The sequence below is a fragment of the Argiope bruennichi genome, chromosome 1 (genome assembly GCF_947563725.1).
Source record: "Argiope bruennichi chromosome 1, qqArgBrue1.1, whole genome shotgun sequence".
In the NCBI taxonomy this organism is placed as follows: Eukaryota; Metazoa; Arthropoda; class Arachnida; order Araneae; family Araneidae; genus Argiope; species Argiope bruennichi.
In genome coordinates, this window is record NC_079151.1 from 89,360,233 (window position 1) to 89,380,434 (window position 20,202).

At 29.7% G+C, this 20,202-nt stretch overlaps 1 protein-coding gene across 1 annotated transcript in view; it reads left to right on the forward strand.

Moving 5' to 3' along the window:
* The window catches only part of LOC129965666 (protein qui-1-like), a 149,258-nt gene that overhangs the window by 48,910 nt on the left and 80,146 nt on the right, over positions 1-20,202 (forward strand). Inside the window, exons 6-8 of the mRNA XM_056079766.1 lie at positions 4,702-4,852; positions 12,157-12,328; positions 13,573-13,779. Of these exons, the coding sequence (XP_055935741.1) occupies positions 4,702-4,852; positions 12,157-12,328; positions 13,573-13,779 (530 nt within the window). The remainder of the gene's footprint in view (positions 1-4,701; positions 4,853-12,156; positions 12,329-13,572; positions 13,780-20,202) is intronic.

The window sequence follows — 20,202 nt, forward strand, 5'->3', positions numbered from 1 at the left end:
AATATAACTAAAGTGAAAAAAGTACAAATTTAAAAATAAACTATTCTACAAGCTATATTTATTTACACGCATGTTGTCGTAACAAAATGTTTTTTTCATGGAAAGGAAAAAAACATTCTTATTTCTCTTGAACACAAAAAAGTTTAATTTCAAGAGTTCTAGAATAATGCATCTTCCTGCTTTCCATCCTTGATGGTAGGGAGAGAATAGATTAAGTTATTGTTGTTGGAGATATGAAGAAGGAAGAGTTGACCATTATGATACCTGAATTTAATCATGTTCTGAATATTTTTGCTTTTGGAAACCTTTTCAACCATTAGAAACAACTCTTTTCACCCATTTTTGAAAGAAATTTATCTTTGTCTTCCTCTTATACCAGTGGTTTGAATGCATTCTGTGGAATGGGCTATGCTGAGCTTATTCCTCCGCAACTTCAGAATTATTATAAATGGACGCATATCTATAGAGATAGGCTGGAAAAGATATACGTACTCGGAGAAGAGAATGATATATATCTTACTCCAATTAAATTATCTCTGCATCACTCGAAATAAGATCACCTGGATTTGGCGAACCAGTGTCATTTAGATTCCGTAAGTTATTCCTCCGCAACTTCAGAAATATTATAAATGGACGCATATCTATAGAGATAGGCTGGAAAAGATATACGTACTCGGAGAAGAGAATGATATATATCTTACTCCAATTAAATTATCGCTGTATCACTCGAAATAAGATCACCTGGATTTGGCGAACCAGTGTCATTTAGATTCCGTAAGTTATTCCTCCGCAACTTCAGAATTATTATAAATGGACGCATATCTATAGAGATAGGCTGGAAAAGATATACGTACTCGGAGAAGAGAATGATATATATCTTACTCCAATTAAATTATCGCTGTATCACTCGAAATAAGATCACCTGGATTTGGCGAACCAGTGTCATTTAGATTCCATAAGTTATTCCTCCGCAACTTCAGAATTATTATAAATGGACGCATATCTATAGAGATAGGCTGGAAAAGATATACGTACTCGGAGAAGAGAATGATATATATCTTACTCCAATTAAATTATCGCTGTATCACTCGAAATAAGATCACCTGGATTTGGCGAACCAGTGTCATTTAGATTCCGTAAGTTATTCCTCCGCAACTTCAGAATTATTATAAATGGACGCATATCTATAGAGATAGGCTGGAAAAGATATACGTACTCGGAGAAGAGAATGATATATATCTTACTCCAATTAAATTATCGCTGTATCACTCGAAATAAGATCACCTGGATTTGGCGAACCAGTGTCATTTAGATTCCGTAAGTTCTTCCACTCTTGTAGAAATTCATTTCACAAAAAAGCACAAAGTCTGAGGTAAGGAATTTTTTTAGCATATTTTGACTCTGTCTCATAAAAAATAATAGTAACTGATGAATTCACTCTGTCCAATAATAAAAGTAACGAAAAAAATAAATATGGAACGCAAAAATTATTATCAAAAAGCTAGATTACACTAAGCAGTTAATTAAAACTATTGCTCCGAACTTCCATTTTGAGTGTTCGGAGAATTTCTAGAATAGTTCGGATAGTCTCTTCTTACTTCATTTTAAACTTGTAAGTTGGATCTTTTGGCTCAAAAGTTTAGTTTTCTTGTTATTTTTTATAGGAATGGATTTTGATAGGATTTAAAACTCGCTTTATGGACTTTTCTTTTTTCAAAATTCGAGACAGTATAAATTTGGGAACTTTAATGACATGAGCTGCCGATTTTAAGATATGTAATCTGCTTAGAGGAATACGTCTCTCTTCATAATATTAGCATTTGCATCCATAGTTGTTTTTTCAACTAATCAACATTAACATAAAAGGTTACCTTGAAAATTATTTTTTGGAAATACGTTTCCAGATCCTTAATATCACCATATTGTTGCAATTAGATTGTTTGGCAGCTAACAGAATTTCTCCTTTCTGCAATTATTATTCTTTTGATGCCTCAAGTGCTAGACAATATATACGCTTTGTATAAGCTTTTGAAATCGATCTTCTTATTTTCTTGAGGAATAAATCGCCGTTTTCCTTTATGTAAAGCTCTTGGTTTCTATCATCGTATTCCCACTGAACAATTAACATAACAGTAAAAATATTTAATTATTAAAAACGTTATTTTTTATATGTTTAGAGATGTTTACTTGCTTAATATGGTAAGAATGTCATACTGAAATTAAGGAATATGAAGTCAAGTAGTCTGGAAATTTTAAAAAGAATGAACTAAATTATGAAACAATTTAATGTTCTTTGTTTTCATTCTGGCTCATCAAAAAAAGTATTTAATCTGAAACGGATGTTGTAACTCTAAACTCCCATTAAATAAGAAAATACATAATCTCATATTAATAGGATTTAAAGATTATTTTTAAGAATAAGATTGTTCCATTTTTTTTCCCTTTTAATAGGTATGAACATAATCTTTGTATTTAAAGGAAAAAACTGGAGTTTAACAAGCTAATGCAGATAAAACTTTCTTCACGAGGAATTTTTGCATTTAAAATTCAAATTCGTGCGTATAGTAATTTTTTTTTTCTGAATATTGACAATAATTTTGTAATCCTTACAACTTCATAAATATGATATTTAAATGTTCAGTTGTATATCCATCAGATATTCTTTTAAATTTAATTACAATAGACTTACTTGGAGAATATGATTAATTATTGGTGCAAATACTTAAAAAATATTCTTATTTCCGAAAAAAATGACTTAGTGGTTCTCTGGTAATTATGAGAAATAATTAATGACAGAATTTCACCACTTCACCAACTTCTGCCCCAAGGAAGGATTATTATTCGAAATTTACTACAAAATTTCTACTGGGGGTTGTTTAATGTGTACTCAACATTTCTCACAGCGAATGGAAGGGAGCAAAATTTAACCGAGCCGAAGTTTCCTCATTAATCTAGATATTTGTTAACTTTCGCAACCACGATGCATGAATTTAGAATTCAGACAATGAGCAATGTCATGGTTTCTAACTACGTGGAGTCTGTTTCATTAAGACAGGCTCTTTGAAGTTTACTTCAACGCCTCGTGTTAATGTTTAGAAAATCTCCGGCACTGGAAGTTTTAAACTCGTTTGATAACTCTGTAAGTCTTCCGTGATGTTTTATACTGCTTTCTGACCAAAGTGGATGTATATTTTTATTATTAAGTTTTAAAATATATTTAAAGGGAGTTCACCAAAATTTGAAGTTTTAAACTTGTTGTTTGATAACTTTTCAAACAACAAGTTTCATAATGTCTTTATACTTTCTGATCAAAGAAGATGTATATTTTTATAATTAAATTTTAAAATGTTTTTATCAAGAAGTCTGGCGTTAAAAGATAGAATTCTAACTTCTTAAATTAAAGGGGAATATATATAAAGGGGAATATTATAGAAAGTTTGAAAAATATGTATTGTTTTTATTTGAAAGAAAAAAAAGTTAAAATGAGGATTTTAAAAGGTTTTTTTTGTGAATTTAAATATATTTTTGTTTCCAATATGAAACATTTATTAATGATAAGAGCTGGAAATTTCTCTTCTTAAAAAAACTTTGAATGTAACAAAATGTATATTTTTTGTATATGTATATTGTAAATATATACTTATATATATATATATATATATATATATATATATATATATATATATATATATATATATATATATATATATATATATATATATATATATATATATATTTGCAATGTATATTTTTTACCTAGACGTGGGAATCAGCACTAATATTTTCACGAAAAAAAAGGGAAAAGAAGAAAAAAAACTAGCATGCCTTTTTTAACAGAACAATATTGGATATTCTAATCCTACATTTGGTTAATACTAACCTAGTACAAGTAATTGCATTCTAAGCTCTCTTTTTTGGACCTGACTATAAATCATTCAATTTTGCACGACCAGCTGTACACACAAAATATATTTTTAATATTAAATCTAAATTCTACAAAATGATACCGTGCATTTTGGAAATCTGAGAATAGCACTTTTAGATAATTTAAAAACCCTTTTGAATAAAAGTGTTAGGAAATGAGTAAGATGGCAGTATTTTCGGATTTCTTAGCTATGACACTTCGTCTCATAGATGAGTTTGTTTTTTACTTATTTTTTCTTCCTCTTGCTATTTTGAATCACATTATTTTATTTAAATTCGAAATTCGAATATTTATTGTTCCTTTAGGTTATTTAATTTTGTAAAGTATCTTCTGGTACAATGCCAATCTAATCCCGCTGATAATTGTATACTAAATATTATATAATGTAATTATATATTCCTCGATCTTTCATCGCATCCCTATTTTGATGGAAACGAGCATCATCAAGTGCATGTCCAATGAACTCAGAGGGTTATGCTTTCTCGCTGAATAAATGCTTTCTATTTTCAATTTTATTTTCAGTTTGATAAGAAATATTTCCATTTTAAACCTAAAATCGAAGTATATTATACAGGATAAGAACACTTAAAAATAAAAACGCAGTAAATCTGAAATTATATTTAAAAGTTTCTTAATCAGCGCTTGTTGAAGGCATTCCAGTTTTTCAATAATAAGTACATTCCAAAATCCTTATTGTGGTCTCATTTTCTCTGACAAATTTTATACTGACTCAGATGCTTTACCTTTATAAATGAGAAATAATTTTACTGTTATAGGTCTTGTGAGTAACGATCCGACAGTAGCACAGTATGTGGATGTCTCTTCTCAGGAGAATTTCACCATTGACGAAGAATCAGCTGCAAACCTCCAGAACCTAGTTGATGATGTCATCTTCTCTGTCAACCGAAAAAATATTCACTTTTTCAAGTAAGAAGATTTTTGGAATTATACTATGAGTAGCCGTAATTTCTTTTAGCCGATTAATCGCATGATCTTTAAATTTATAAAACGCTATACAGCATTCCTCTTCAAAATTGAGTAGGAAGCCAAAATAACAGGAGTATTTTTCCCGAAACATACATGTGCATTATATTAATCTCATGCCATTGGCGAACTATAGTTACAAAAGAGACTAGATGACTTTTAGCAATTTTTGAAGATTAATCACTGAAATATAATATAAAAAAAACTGAATGCTCAACATATGTTTTAGAAAGCCTCTTTTAAAACCAATTGTAGCCAAAATTGGGCACAAAATGACAGTTCTAATTACAAAACATAACAAATTTCATATATTCGAATCATTGTGTTTGCATGCTTTTGAAAATTCAAATTAACAGACGGTCGACCCTTTGATAGATTTAATTCTAAATGCGTTAAACATAAACAGTTCAAATAATAAATCTCTGTGCCAAATTTTATGCATTTAGCTCTCTCCATTCTGTAATTATCGCGTCAACTTGTAATCGGACATCTACCCAGACAGACTTATTCGGAATGGATACCGTTCAAAATTTATAGAAATCTGCAAATTTCTGTACAGAGCAGGCACTAAAATTCATCTTTTTAAGTTAATGTATTTTCCAAATATCATTAAAACCCCGAATAACGGTAGCTTAACACGATAATTTAAAATCTATAACTCAGTCAGAAAGGCATAATTCCAAAAATGTATTTTTCAAACTCTTGAATATGTAAAAATTTCTTATCATATAAAAAAGCAGTCATTTCTGTCATTATCCGGATTATTATTGCTGTTTCAAGGAGCTTAACAAAGAAATTTTTTCCATCCATTAATAAGAGACTGTCATGCCATCATTTTTATACTAATTACAAAATAACCCAATTTCTAACTGGTCATGGTAACTTTAAAAGTTACTTGTACAAATTTAATTTGTTTCCGTCATCTTCCTGCGATTGTGATATTGGTGGGGAGGAAAATGTTGAACATGTGCTCCTTCTATGTTCCAAGTTTGTCAAAGAAAGACAGATCCTAAGACTGGCTCTTAAGCACATGAATTTAAATTGGCCTACAGAGTTTCACCAACTTATTTCCACTAGAAGTGCTTTTGAAAATTTCTGTAAATTTATTGTTGACATATGTAATCCTTCATAACTGTTAAATTTTCTTATTTTTCTTTTTGTAATGTGTTACATGCTTACTTCTGTGAGCCCCGTGTGATACTTTGTGGTGCACGGGGGATTCATAAATGTTCAATTAAAAAAAAATCCATTTTCCCAGCTTATACGAAGTCTAGTATGATGATTGAACCACACAATTGGATATTCACTTTATTTATATTAAAACAATTGCTTTTTTAAGATTTAAGATAAGACCACATTCTGACATCAAATACGAAGAATCATTTTTATGTATATTTTCTATACAAAGAAGTGTTGCAAATTGAACATATCTTCATACTACTAAACTATGTGTCTGTTTTGTGAATACACTTTCCTGAGTATTTAATTTCAACAAGCCAACAAAGGAATAAATCATTTTTGAAGGTATGGGGGTTAAATTGGGAAGGGTTTGCCCAGTTCTAGAGATATTCATGGAGGATTAGTCTGCTACATTTTCATCTGCAATTGCTAATGCGTTTCTTCGCATTTGAGGACTAGCATGAATACGCTTTTCACTAAACTTGTTGCTTGCGCATGCTTGTTAAAATTTATCGTTTTGTACCAAATTTTCTTCAAATATTAGATTTTCTTATAATTTTCTGGCACATCTGTTAAAGGGTTGACAGTCTGTTGTACTTGCGCAGGATTCTGTTGTACTTGCGCAATAATTCGTTCATGAATTATTGAACTTGTTGAAGTTCAATAATTCATAAACGCAATGGCTTAAATCAATTGCTCTATTTATAGGAATTTTATTGGAGAATATACGAGACAGTTCTGGAAAGGTCACTTCTGATGTTTTGTTTCCTCAGTGAATCTGTTGAAAAACCTGAAATATAACTCTTCCCCTAAATGGAGAAAGAGCTTTACATTCATTATTCAGATATATTTAAAAACGTTAAAAACATAAAGTTTAAAGAATTGTAACAGCAATTTTCGAAAAACATTCTTTCCACATTTTTATTTACTCTACTGGTTTTAATTATTATCATTTGATGCGAAAAATGACCCAAGGAAGAAAAGCATAAATAAGGAGCTATTGTATAATTATCTGAAAGCCTGATTAAAAATTTCCTAACTTTTGATTCAACTTTCCTTTTTTGTTCCCTATATTTGAAAATCTCAAAAAACTGAAATACTTTCCGGTTTAAAAGAGTAATTAATTTTACGCATCGTTATTTAATCTATAGCATGAGCAATTTTGATGCTGAAAATTACAGAGATTTTCCAAAAAAAGATTTCTGAATATTGCCGCATTGAAGAAAGACAGTCGAATCTCCATGGCCAAATGGTCATGGCACTGGTCTCATGATCAAGAGACCTGGGTTCGAATCCCGTTAGAGACAATGCGATTAATAGTATATGTAAATATGTAAATACTTAATTCCTCGATTTTATGTTTTCCTTTATTTCATGTTCCAGAAGATACTGGACATTTCTTTAATTTACCAGACAAGTGTTCTGGACTTTTCTTACTGTCTCCAGAAGAGTATTCTGGAACTTTCTCTGCTTGTATAAAAGCAGAAGATTTGTCAGTTCCTGTGTTCTCAGTTCAGAGTTCAGTTAATAAATTGGTTTAGCTCTACCTCTTGTGTGTGTCATTGAGTTCTATACTATAGTTCTACGTGTCAATATAACTGAGAATATTTAAAAATAATAATCTAAATAAATACTAACAATTATATAGTAAGCAAGCAAACTTATTGCCAAAATATATCTTAAATTATTAATATTTTGAAAATAAGTTTATTAACTTTAATCCTTTAAAATGAAATGGCTTTCCTCGCTGTTAAATAATCAAATACTGAATGTCCAAAATCGTTCGAACCATCATTATATTGTTAATACAAAAAAAAATTGTACTGTTATATACAACTACCCTAAGCAACAGAGTTATAATCAATCTTTACTATAATGTTTGATAAATAGAAACGTTCACTCTTTGTGAATATTTGAAAATACTAAAATACTCGATTATTACAGCATCAAATTTCTTTAAAATGCAAAATACGACTTTTTTTTTAGCAAATTTGGATATTTATTCAATGTACTTTACAAAACTTAAAGTATATATATATTTTTAATTTTTGCTAAATAAAATCTCTTATTAATTCTGTTATATTAACTATGCATATATTTAAAATAATAAATGTCAAAAAAGCCATTTTTATATGAAAAAAGAAAAAAGCAACTGATTTCTAACTGTAACTCTGAGATTTTGAAAGAGACATTAGCTTTCAAATACTCTGCAGCTATATGCTTTCAAAAATTATCAGTGTTTTCTATTACTAGTTTTTAACAAGAGCATCAGAACAAAAGAACATCACTAGGATGATATCATATTTGAGAAATAAAACTTTACATTTTTATAATCTGTAACTATATTCATAGTCTGAGGGGAAATTGTTTAAAATTATTATATAAAAAGAAACTTTTTTATTCATTTCCTTGAAAGCATTTCCTTTATGCAATTCTTTTATATAAGAAAAAGCCTTAATGGGCTTTCTTTTTTTTTCTCTCCAATGAATAAATGGAAAAAGGATACTTTATACTGCCAAAGTCTGTATATATTAATGCGCAAATTTTTTTACATGTTTTTTAGTATTCCAAGTAACATTTTCCTCCTCATAATACGTAACTTTGGTTTATAAAATTATCTTTCATAACTCGTAAGTACGTTTTGAAAAGATTTAAAATTCTATTCAAAATTTAACGAATGCATTCTAGACATTAAACAAAAGCATAAAGGGAACTGAAATATGGCACATACTGGGACATAAAAGAATTTGTGTTTTATTTTATACGTTTATATTTTATAAAAGTAATTAGATCTTTTTCTTTGTTATAATGGTAGCAGTATTTATTTTTACTTATAAATTAATGCACAGATGTGTCTGGTTTTTAATAGCAATGACTAGACTAGATTAGATTAAAAGCTGTTATTCATCTTCGAACATACTTCATATGACTTTATACAGAACACAACACTATATATTGTATTAAATATGATAATATTCACTATGAATGTTGTAAAGCTCAATATGAATATTTTAATATTGTTATGAATATCTAATATTATCTCCCCGCGCAATAACTCGCGGAGATATTTAAATAAATGTTAAGTAAATTACCTCTTTAATCTTAGTATCCAATGGGCCACAAAAACGAGATTTTGGAAGATATAAAAATTTTATGATTTTTGAATTAGGAGCCGAGATCTAGAGATCCTTCACGAAAATTCTATAACCTGTTTTAGAGACTATATAAACACAGGCGCCAGTATGAATTCCTTCTGGAGTGTTGAACGTATAGCTTGCTAAGAGTATTCTGTACTTTATTATGCTATCTTGGAAATATTGTTCAGCTCTGTTTTACTGCTAGTATTTCGTTTTTCCGTGTATGTGTGATATAAGGTAGCATTTTCCGTTATTGAGTTTGCTGAATTTCGAGCACAGTGCATTTACCATACGGATTTTCTTAAAAATATATATAATATCAAAACATATGATATTAGCGATTAATTTGCGATTTAAACTTTTGATATGTGAACAATATTTATCATGTGAAAATTCACATATTGATATGAGAACACAGCATGAATAGATATGCATACAATGTAAGTTCTTGTTATATTTATAATAATAGTTAATAAAACTGTTATGTTTTTAAAAACCATTTATAGAATCCTCCCTTGTTTATCCTTATATAGGAAGCTGTCCGTACATTTACAATAAATGGGAACGTTAAAAGATCAATTCTATAACCTCAACTACAGATCCAATCTTTATTTCATGTGAAAACTCATGGTTCTTAAATTGCGATCAATGGTCTTTCTTTTTCCTATTCCCTCTTTCCTGAAACACATTGCGAAAAAGTTTCCACTATCTTCCCCTCTACAACAGATCTGATAGCACCCATTAATTTTTATATTTTTGCATCCAATTACCAATTAGTAAGATTTATACTTAATGTACAAATATATTTTAAAATCGATAATACTTTCAATAGGTATAATAAGATTACTTCGTCAAAGGAGGTCAACAACTAGTAGGTCTAAATTAATACTATTAATAATGGTGTGCGAACAAATGGTTACTGAAGGTAATTAGTATATGTTTTTAGTGTGCTATATTTTACTTGGTATATACACACTGTTCAACAATTATTAAAGCAATTTTATGTAAATTAAAAAAATGAATTGAATTGAATTTGCAGCAATTTCGTTGGCTTGTAGCTGTCTAAATGTACACTATTTCATTTTATTCTCAGTTGAACAAAAATTGTGACCAGCATTGCTGGTGTATCAAATACTTCTGTCTAAGTACTCAGACATTAATGCCAAGGTCGTTTTTGCATGATCAGATAAGTTGTTTTTTTAAACAACATAAAAGATCATAATAGCAGAGGCATGGAGTGATGGCATATTACACTCATATTCCGTAAGTGAATTATGCCTCTTGACAAAGGGGAAATGTGGCATTTTCAATTAATCAAAGCAACGCTGAAGCATTTATATAGCAGTTGAGGAAATGATCTGATATAGCCTTAATATATGGATTTTAGATTAGCATTTTGGAGAGCCTTTAGAAAAAATTGTAGATCTCTCGGTAGAAATCCAGGAAATCGCCATCAGAATCCGTCCTGCAACAATCAATTCATTTCTAAAAGCCATGCACATAAATATGCCTATTTTTCTATGAAGTTGGTTAAGAGCACAGGTAGAGAATAGAAATCATAACTTCCTTGCGTCGATTCTTGTTCTTTCAACCATGTATTCCTTAACCCAACAAGCTGCTGATGAGCTGTTCATGTAGCGCTGATGACTGAAAAACTTGATAAAGATCTCATAAATTTCTTTTAAAAATTCTGTTTCGGCAATTAAACGAATTTGATCAACAATGCATTCAGTGATTGCTTGTCCTTTAAGATAGCAGGGACTGTCATTTTAAAAGCCTGTTGTTATTGTTGTTTAATTTTTTGAAAGATATTTGGATATTTTTCTATATTACGAATTCGAAGGAAAGTGAAAATGAGCAATCTGACTGCTGTTTGTAGCACTTCCAATTGTGTGATCTTTTTCTTTTTGTCTCTCTCTCCCCATGCAAAATGGCCTGTGCCCTCTTGATTTTTTTTTTCGATTTTTCCTTCTAGTTGTAGTTGTTATTTGATTTTAATTTTGATTTCACACTGCCGGATAAAAGTTAGGCTCTTCAACATCTAATCCTTTTCGTCCATTTGAATCACTCATCGAGAAAAGATGCGGCGATAATTTTCTTAAGGACATATACGAATTTCAAGATTTATTTAAAGGTATAAGTTGAGAGTCTTTAAAGAATTTGCATATTAATTATACCCTTTTGAGAAATATTTTTTTCCACCGCTATTTTTTTAAGTGACGAGCGCGTGATTTTTTTAAGCTTTTTGCAAATAAATTACAAGCCACTTAATTATGTTTATTAAATTAAAAATTAAATTTGTTCATTCAATAGTATAAGTTATTGATGTTATTCAATTTTTATAAGCTTATGTACTATCACAACAAAAGAAAGATTTATATTTTTTGCATGTTTTACATCAAAAGTGCCGAAAATGATTTGGAGAAATCGATTTAGATGTTGAAGACAGGGACACAGCCAAAATTTAATCTTACAATATATATCGAAATTAGATGGAGAAAAGACACCCGATTATTATGTCATATTTAGAACTGATAAATATTCATACGGAATAAAAATTTTCGAAATCGGTACATTAGATGGGATTAAAGGATTCTACCGTGGGTTGTTTTTTTTTTCATAATATAATTTTCAATTGTGTTTTTAAATTTTTTCTTGAAACTTAGTGAGGAGAGCAAATGATTGACTATTGATGACATATCTTAGGGTGGTAAAATCTTATATAAAATAAAAATTGGCGAAATCAGACCAGTGGTTAATGCTGGATTGTTGGTTCCTTGATTAATTCTTTTAAATGAGAAATATAAAGAATAGGAATGTAGAAAATAAAGAGAGAATAAAGAGTGTAGAAAATGGGCAATTGGTGTATGCTTAGATGCTCTTATTCTAATAAGGAGTATCTAATAAGGAATTATTGAATGTCTTTTTTAGCATTAATTGGAAAGAGGGTGGGCTGGATTCCAACCACTGTGAACATCGATTCTACCTAGAGAAATTCGGTAACGCCATCTTTACCAATATTAAAATGCTAGTAGACGAGGACATTGCTGCCACGACACCCGACTGGCAGAATTTACCACCCAGGATCAGAAAACCCATTCAGGCAAGTAGAAACATGTCTATTCTTTAGCAACTTGAATTTTCGTTTTTGAATTATATTCGAAAAGAAAAGTTAGCCTTAATCATAATTATACACTTAGATATCCAATTTTGTTGTTAACTTTGCATATTAAAATATAATAAGAATTTTAATAGGAAACAACGTACTGCCTCCTATTTAGTTATTAGTTTCGAATATTTATATTCTAGAATTATTGCTCTCCAAAATATGGGTAAAAATCATTTAATGAGGTATTTTCGAAGAATAATTTATGAAATAGAACAAATTCAGAATACTGGGAAATTTCAAAGTGTAAAAATAGCATACATTTGTGCTTATTTTAAAACTTTAAAATTATTTCTTTATTACTAACCCCACTTAATAATGCCAGTAGTATATTCACATAGTTAAAAGTATTTGTCAAGAAGAAAACAATTTATTGCAACTGGGAAGCAAGGATTCTTACACTTTGGAATTAGCTTTTGATGTCGTAGATTCCTTTTTGTCCTTCTATGTCGGAATCCTTGATATCACTTCTCAGTTAGCATTCTACATTAAATGCAATCATGCTCAAAATATGAAGCTTTACCATGTTTCCTTTCTTATTTTTTTTTTTTTTTTGTACTGTGTTTCCTTTATATATTTAGGTATTCTTTGAATTAAAGTCTACAAGTAAGTAATATATGGCTTTTAACTCACTAAAAAATCTCAAAACTCTAAAAATAGTCTAGGTATAATATCATGTGAGGAAAAACATCACCATTTTTATGATTAATAATTATCTCTTAATATAAAAAAATAACCGGGGAAAATAATTTCACGTTTTTTATGTATGACTTTTGCATTCTGTTTATATTCATTGCAAAACTGCATAACATCGTATTCTGAAGTAAATCTAAGATAGTTTAAGTATATAGAATATAGAATAAATCACTATAATTATAATGGTTAATGTAATATTTCAACGTATAGCAACAGAGAAAACATAACTTCAAGATCTCTAGATGTAATTTTTGCATTCTGTTTCTATTGATTAATTTTCGAAGCTTATTAAATCAGTTTAAAATCTCATAAAATCAATAAACCAGATTTTGTAATACTTTACAACAAGGATGGGAAATTGAATTATTACTGATATAAATAATTACTCGGTATTTTAGAAATAATTGGAAATTACACTTCAGTATTTTAACGACAACAAATTTTCTTTTAAACAGCAAATTATCTAAAAGCATTTTCTTTTTTAGGAGGTGGTTCGAGAATCACAAAGCCATCTTAGCAACAGCCGTCAGCATCTGCGTGTTCTCGGGGTGTCCCAGTCCCTGGACAGTGACTGCGGAGCCTTGCTGCAAATACAGAATTTGATGCTAGGACAAGACGATACTTGCATTAGGCATTCACCCGTTATAGTTGTCGGGCAAGATGGATCTGGGAAGTCCACCTTACTTTCACAGGTTAATAAATATTTGTGATATCTTAATTTTCCTTATCCAGTTGATTGAAAGTGTGGTGAAAGCTTATAAGCCAGTTAACAGCTACGCTACACGAGCAATTGCTTTTGTATCGTGGTCATGTTACTGGACTGTGAACAACATGGTCCCAGGTTCTATCCTCGCTCATCACAAACCGCTACATTGGTGACCTCGGACGATGAACCTTCAACCTTCGGACAGCTGTTGTGGCGCCATCTACCCACAGCAAACCAAAGTCGCCAGATTCACTTGGCGCAGCAACCCTAAGTCGTCAAACTCACTTGATTCAGCAACACAAAAAGCCCGCAGCAACCCAAAGTCGTCAGACTCATTTGACGCAGCAACAGCATCAGCAACCATTCACCCACACACGCTCACCATAACGCTTGGCGCTACTCAAACGGGTACAGCACATTAGACTCAACAGCCATATTGTTCGTCTCACCTCCGATTCTATGGAGGAAGAGTCTGTGATGAAAGCTTATAAGCCAGTTAACAGCTACGCTACCCGAACAATTGCTTTTGTATTCTGGTCATGTTACTCAGCTGCGAACCACAAGGTCCCAGGTTCTATCTGCGCTCATTATAATTCACTATAAAAGGCTGTACCTGTATTGAATATATTAATTTTGAATTGAAAACTAATTTAATCATCTACTTAAATGGCTTAATCAACTTAGTTTTGCTTAAGTGACTGAGTTTAATTCTTGTCGCTCATATTAATGTATATAGCGTGATACATTCCAGATATGCTTCCAGATACCATGAAAAGACCTCATGAAACTCTCTTATTTCTACGGGCGTTGGAAATTTGAAACTTCAGATTATCAACTAAAACAGCCAAAATGTTCGTTAGAAGAAATTGCCTTCCCACTTAGAAAATACAATGTCAGTGTTCTGTCAATATTATTAAGAAGTTGGTGTACAAAAAAAGGAATATAGTCAGCAGAATGTATTAGTGAGATTTATTTGTACAAGGAAATGTGTTCAGTTCTTTGCCAAACCCTAAAATATTCAAGGAGAGACTTTCTGATGAGCAAAGTATGCTCCTCGGGTAATCAGTTAATATTGTTAACTGCTAAATTTATACTCATCCGTATTTTGAAGATTTCAATTACTTTTTTTGCGTGTGTACACCTTAATGATGCTATATATTTAGGAGCAAATTTTAAAAAAATAACATCATTTTTGGTATAACGTCGTGTCAATGTTGTTAACCTTTCTTGAATTTACAAACCAATCGATGGAATTGAAAACATCCAAGATGCATACTCAATCTTTTACATTATAACATACAGCATTAAATACGTCATATTGCGTTATTTCACTCAGAAATTGTGGAGGGGCGTACACTGACGTTTAAAGACAATAGTAGAGTTCGAATTTTCTCGTTTCTCATTCAATATTACATTGCCCTCAATACATATTCAGAAAAAGCTCTGAAGATACAAAAGTAAGGGTTAAATTGTTTATATATATGAGAAATTCGAAGAATGAACTAGTTTTAATTAAAGCTTTATAGAAACAAAAAAATATCAAAGGGTAAAAATTGATTTCTAATAATTTCTCACTAATAAATAGTTCAACTAGGATTTATTTTATAACATTCTGAATTTCATCAACATTACACGTAACGTTCTCAGTCTAAAGTTTTTTTTAAACTGACAATGCTTCCAAAATTTAATTTGATGCCTCCATAGCCAAAATATTCCCTTAGTTTCCAAGAAAAGAAAGATAGTAATTACAAGTGATAAATGGGTAAAATTTGACAGCAAGAATAATAACGGACCAGAACAAAGTTTTTCCTTCTTGTTCTTTTTTCTCCTGTCATATGCAAATATTTCTCAAATTTTACAACAATGTATGCTGAAAGAGGTTCGATTAGTTTGCTCTTGGGTCCAGGTTAATATCTGAGGGAAAAATAATGAATCTGTCCGTCCGAGAATTTCCCCTCTGATTACAAAAGAGTGCTCGAAAAGTTTGCTTAACATTAATAAAACGAGACAAAAACATATTTATACTTTGTTTTGATTTTAAAAATGGAGATAATTGCTTTCTTTTTCTTCAAGGATCGAAGCACTGATTAGAAAAGAGTAATTCTGAAAGTTAATCTTTGGGGTATTTGAAGTCTCACGTTGTGGAAATAAAATGAAAATAATATGATAGATAATTCAAGTTATCTGTTTTTAAACTTTAATTTTTTTATATAATGCGAAAAGTTCTTTGTTTAATAGGTGTTGAGTGCTACATATTTAATTTATTGTATTTGTTGTATCATAAAAGTTTTACCTTATATCTTTCCATGAGAAATAATGTAATAACACAAATATCTTTATTTTATTATACTAATATTTATAAAATTTTTGCATGTGTATTCAATACATATTTTATAAATTATGTAATGAGGGATTAAAAATAGTGCATCAATTTGAAAAACCATAAACCGATTTATTTTTTCATTCAATGTAATCGTAAATGCTAACTGCATATAAGGAACAAATCAGATAATGTTTTATTGTCTGTTCTATTGAATTTGATTGGTATTACAGACTATTATTCTTTATTCCGTTGTGAATGAAATATACATAAAAAATTATTAATATAATGCTTTATTTTTCTAAAGTTACACGGAGGAATTCTTATATTATAAATTGCTGTTAGATATATATGCAAGAAAATGATCAAAACTGTGAGTACCAATGGTACACCAATTTTTATAGGATTTCTAATGAAATTGGGATTTTACACAACCTGTTTTCCTACACGATGATTTAGGCCTAATTTACCAAGTGAAAAAGAATGATAGAAAAGCCGATATGGATTATAAAATTCTATAACAACCCTGTCCTATATTTTTTACCATGTAACAGTCATAAAGATTAAAGTGGATATAATACCAAACAGGAATATCTCCTATTTTAAAAAGTTTTTGAATACTTACTCTTAAAATGTCACATATTCTTAAAAACTCCCAAAAATATTCTATAAGATGTCACTATAACATGATTCCGCGCCTGAATATAAAACCAAAGTACGAGCCCCAAAGCTTTGGCGAAATGCAAAAATGAACAATCGCCGAGATCTTTAATAAATACCGCAAATACCTTTCAAACCTCAATATGTCAAATTTACTAAAAACGTTGTCTACGATCCTGCAATGGACAATATTAGTGTTCTAGTTCAGGAAAAATTTTAGTCTTTCGTTTGCAATTCATCAATCAAGATCGGCAATCTTTGAAACAGACATTCTTCAGAAAGCCTGCAATCCAAAGAACGGTGGATGAATGGAATATAGTCAAATCCACAGATCTGAACTCTTTCGGAGATGGAGATGCATATCGGTCTGCTTCTATTGTGTTTATAACTTAATAAAAATGCCATTTTTCTTATTTGGTTTTAATATTTGTTTTCTTGAACCTAACCAAAACAGCAAGTTTAAGATGGACTGAGGATTAAAATCGGAATCGGCAATGGCGTCCAGCGAGTTTTTAGTTTTGAGGAAAATGAATATCAGTGATGCATTTCAAATAAAAGAGTGAATTTCTTATGAGCTAAAACAGTGAAATGGCTACTTTGGCTCACTGGAAAGCTGATAGAATGGGCAAGTGTTTGGTAATTTTGACATATTGTAGATGGAACAGTATTTGCGATATTCAACACTAAAGATTTTGGCGACAATTCGATTTTGAATTTAGAAAATTTCTGCACTTTAAGTGAGAGATTAAATATAGATAAATATAGATATCCTAATAATTTTTCTCGTTCTTCCCAAATATGGGCTATTTTACATAAATTTTATGTATTTATTTTACGTATCTATCTGTCAAAAACTTTTTAGAATAATAGTTTTTCTAAATGGAAAAATATTCAGTTTAATCGCCCTAACATGCAAATGGTAAAACTGTTTCTATAATGTTTTATAAAGGACTCTTCTGTTTCTCTCTATAATATGGCAGATTAGGTTAAGTTCACCCTATATAGATTCATTGATCGAAATAAGATAACTGCTTGATTAATAATTTAATTTGAATATCCAAATTTCTTATTGGTAAGCAGATTCATTCAAATCTAAATGATCCAAATTTTGATTTGCCGATAGATATTCTGAGGAGTATTTCGTTCAAATATTATTCCTGATACAATCAGAAGTATCAGTTGCAATTCTGAGAGTAAAAAAGAAAGTTATTGATTTTTTAAAATACAAAACACAAACTTATACATTTAAAAAAGAATGGTGATTTCTTTAATTATTACTTCATTGATTTTGAGTGATATCTTTATATTCTTAATCAGAATCAAGACAGATGTTGGGATATAATATGATTTCTTCACACTCGTTTTGATTATTCATCAAAACACACATCCTAGTTTCAGATTTTCTTTTTCATGTATAAAGTATGCAAAGGGAAGTTCTGTAGTCATCAAAAAATATGTTTTTGAAATTTTGATGCGTCTTCCCACCTATGTCTGAAAGACAAATTTTTGAAATTATATTTGAAAGTTTGTTTGAGTAAAAGAGGCATCTTTGAGAATGCGATTACACAAAGATGTTTTGAGTAACTGTATTCTCAAAGATGCTTTGAGAATGCGATTATTCAAAACATTTTTGAGCCAGATAGATGAAATTCAGTATGATCTTTAAAATAACACGCGCATTTCTGTTAATTTTTGAACAAAATCCACTCACATAAATTCTGTTTAAAATTTTATTTTACCAATTATTTATTTCAATTAAAAATATTTTGTATAAAATGCAGCTTCCTTATACACTAATCAATGGATAAATAAGAACAAAATATTAGAAAAATTCTTTATACATAAAACACCAATAAATGTGACAATGAAATTACTCCTATTACTTATTATTGATCCAACAGTCAAACGTAAATAAATATGTTTGTTACAGCTGCGTTTATTAAAAGTTTCGCTAATTAAAGCTGCAAAATATTATTAGAAATGCTCTGGAGAGAGCTCGCCATGTTAAACTCCATTCAGTCAAAAAATGAAGGTGTAAAATAAATAAAAAAAATAGGCTTCAAACATAAAGATTAATCCAATAGGAAAATAGACTTCATACCGTCGTCATAGAGGTAAAATTGTTGAGTTACCTATGGAAATTGATGATCATATCAGCCAAAACTGTTAGTTCACAAATATATCTTATACAATGTCTTAAAATTCAACAAATTATCTTTTTTAAAAGGCCATTTTCATTTATGTATAATTTTTATTTATTTTTTATCAATTTTTAAATGCAATGCAAAGTTTGTAACTATGATAAATCGATAAGCTGAAGTTAAAATTTACTGTCTTACTTTTATTTCTACTTGCAAAAATTTACTGCTAATTGCATTTACTAGTGATTTTTTAAACAAAGTAATTTCCCATAATCCAGTTTTCGATTTAATCGCATCTAATTACGCTTTTAGAACGAAACACCAAAACCGGTGGTCATGAGCATCAGTAATTAACATATGGTACATTGAAATTATAATTTATCCATTATAAGATTTAATCGCGTGCAAATGTTAAAATTAAGATATAAAAATTGCTTACTTAAGACATTAACTCCGAAAAAGGATTTTTACATCCGCTTTCATTTCATAATATATACACATTTTAATTTGCATTGTATCAGTAATACATTCATTGATTCAATTAAATACATTTTATAACAATCGTATGAAATAACTCGGTAATTTTTTTGAAAATGCATTACAAATTCATGGTTTAACAGTCTAAAAATCAATAATTTGGACAAACAAACTGGTCGCCAAAGGTAGCTGGTTCTTAATATTTTTTGATCAGCATCTAATTTTTTTCCTCGATATTGTTTACAACATGAAACGTGTTCAGTCCACTTCTGAATGAATAACAGAAGATGATCGATCAATAAGGTTCCTGCTATTTTTACTTTTATATATGCAAGATTAATTTCATAAAAAAAAATTAGTTTCCGCTTTTCATAATTAAATAATAAAGCTGAATGAACTGAAATATGCTACGACAAAAGTTATTTTCATAAATCTTTTAAATGTACTTTACAGAATTTGAAAACCATAAATTAATTTAAAGAATCTTTCTCCAAGTTCTGACGAACTAGCTGGAAGTTTTTTTCTTTCTTTTAGCTTCCAAAAATTATGAGATGGGAAAACATCAGTTTAAATTAACCCATTACATTACACTTTTAAATATCAATATTTATTGAAATAATGCTATCACTGCTAGTAATAATTTTATATTATCTAGCGCATATCTGGTAAATGAAATTTTAATGGTATTTTTTGATTTTCTGAATCTAATATATCAAGATTTGCTTAAAGTAGCTCAGAATTTTTTATCAATGCCAATAAATATAGGTCTTTAATTGTGTTTCAAATGCAATTTCTTTGATTGGAGTGGAAT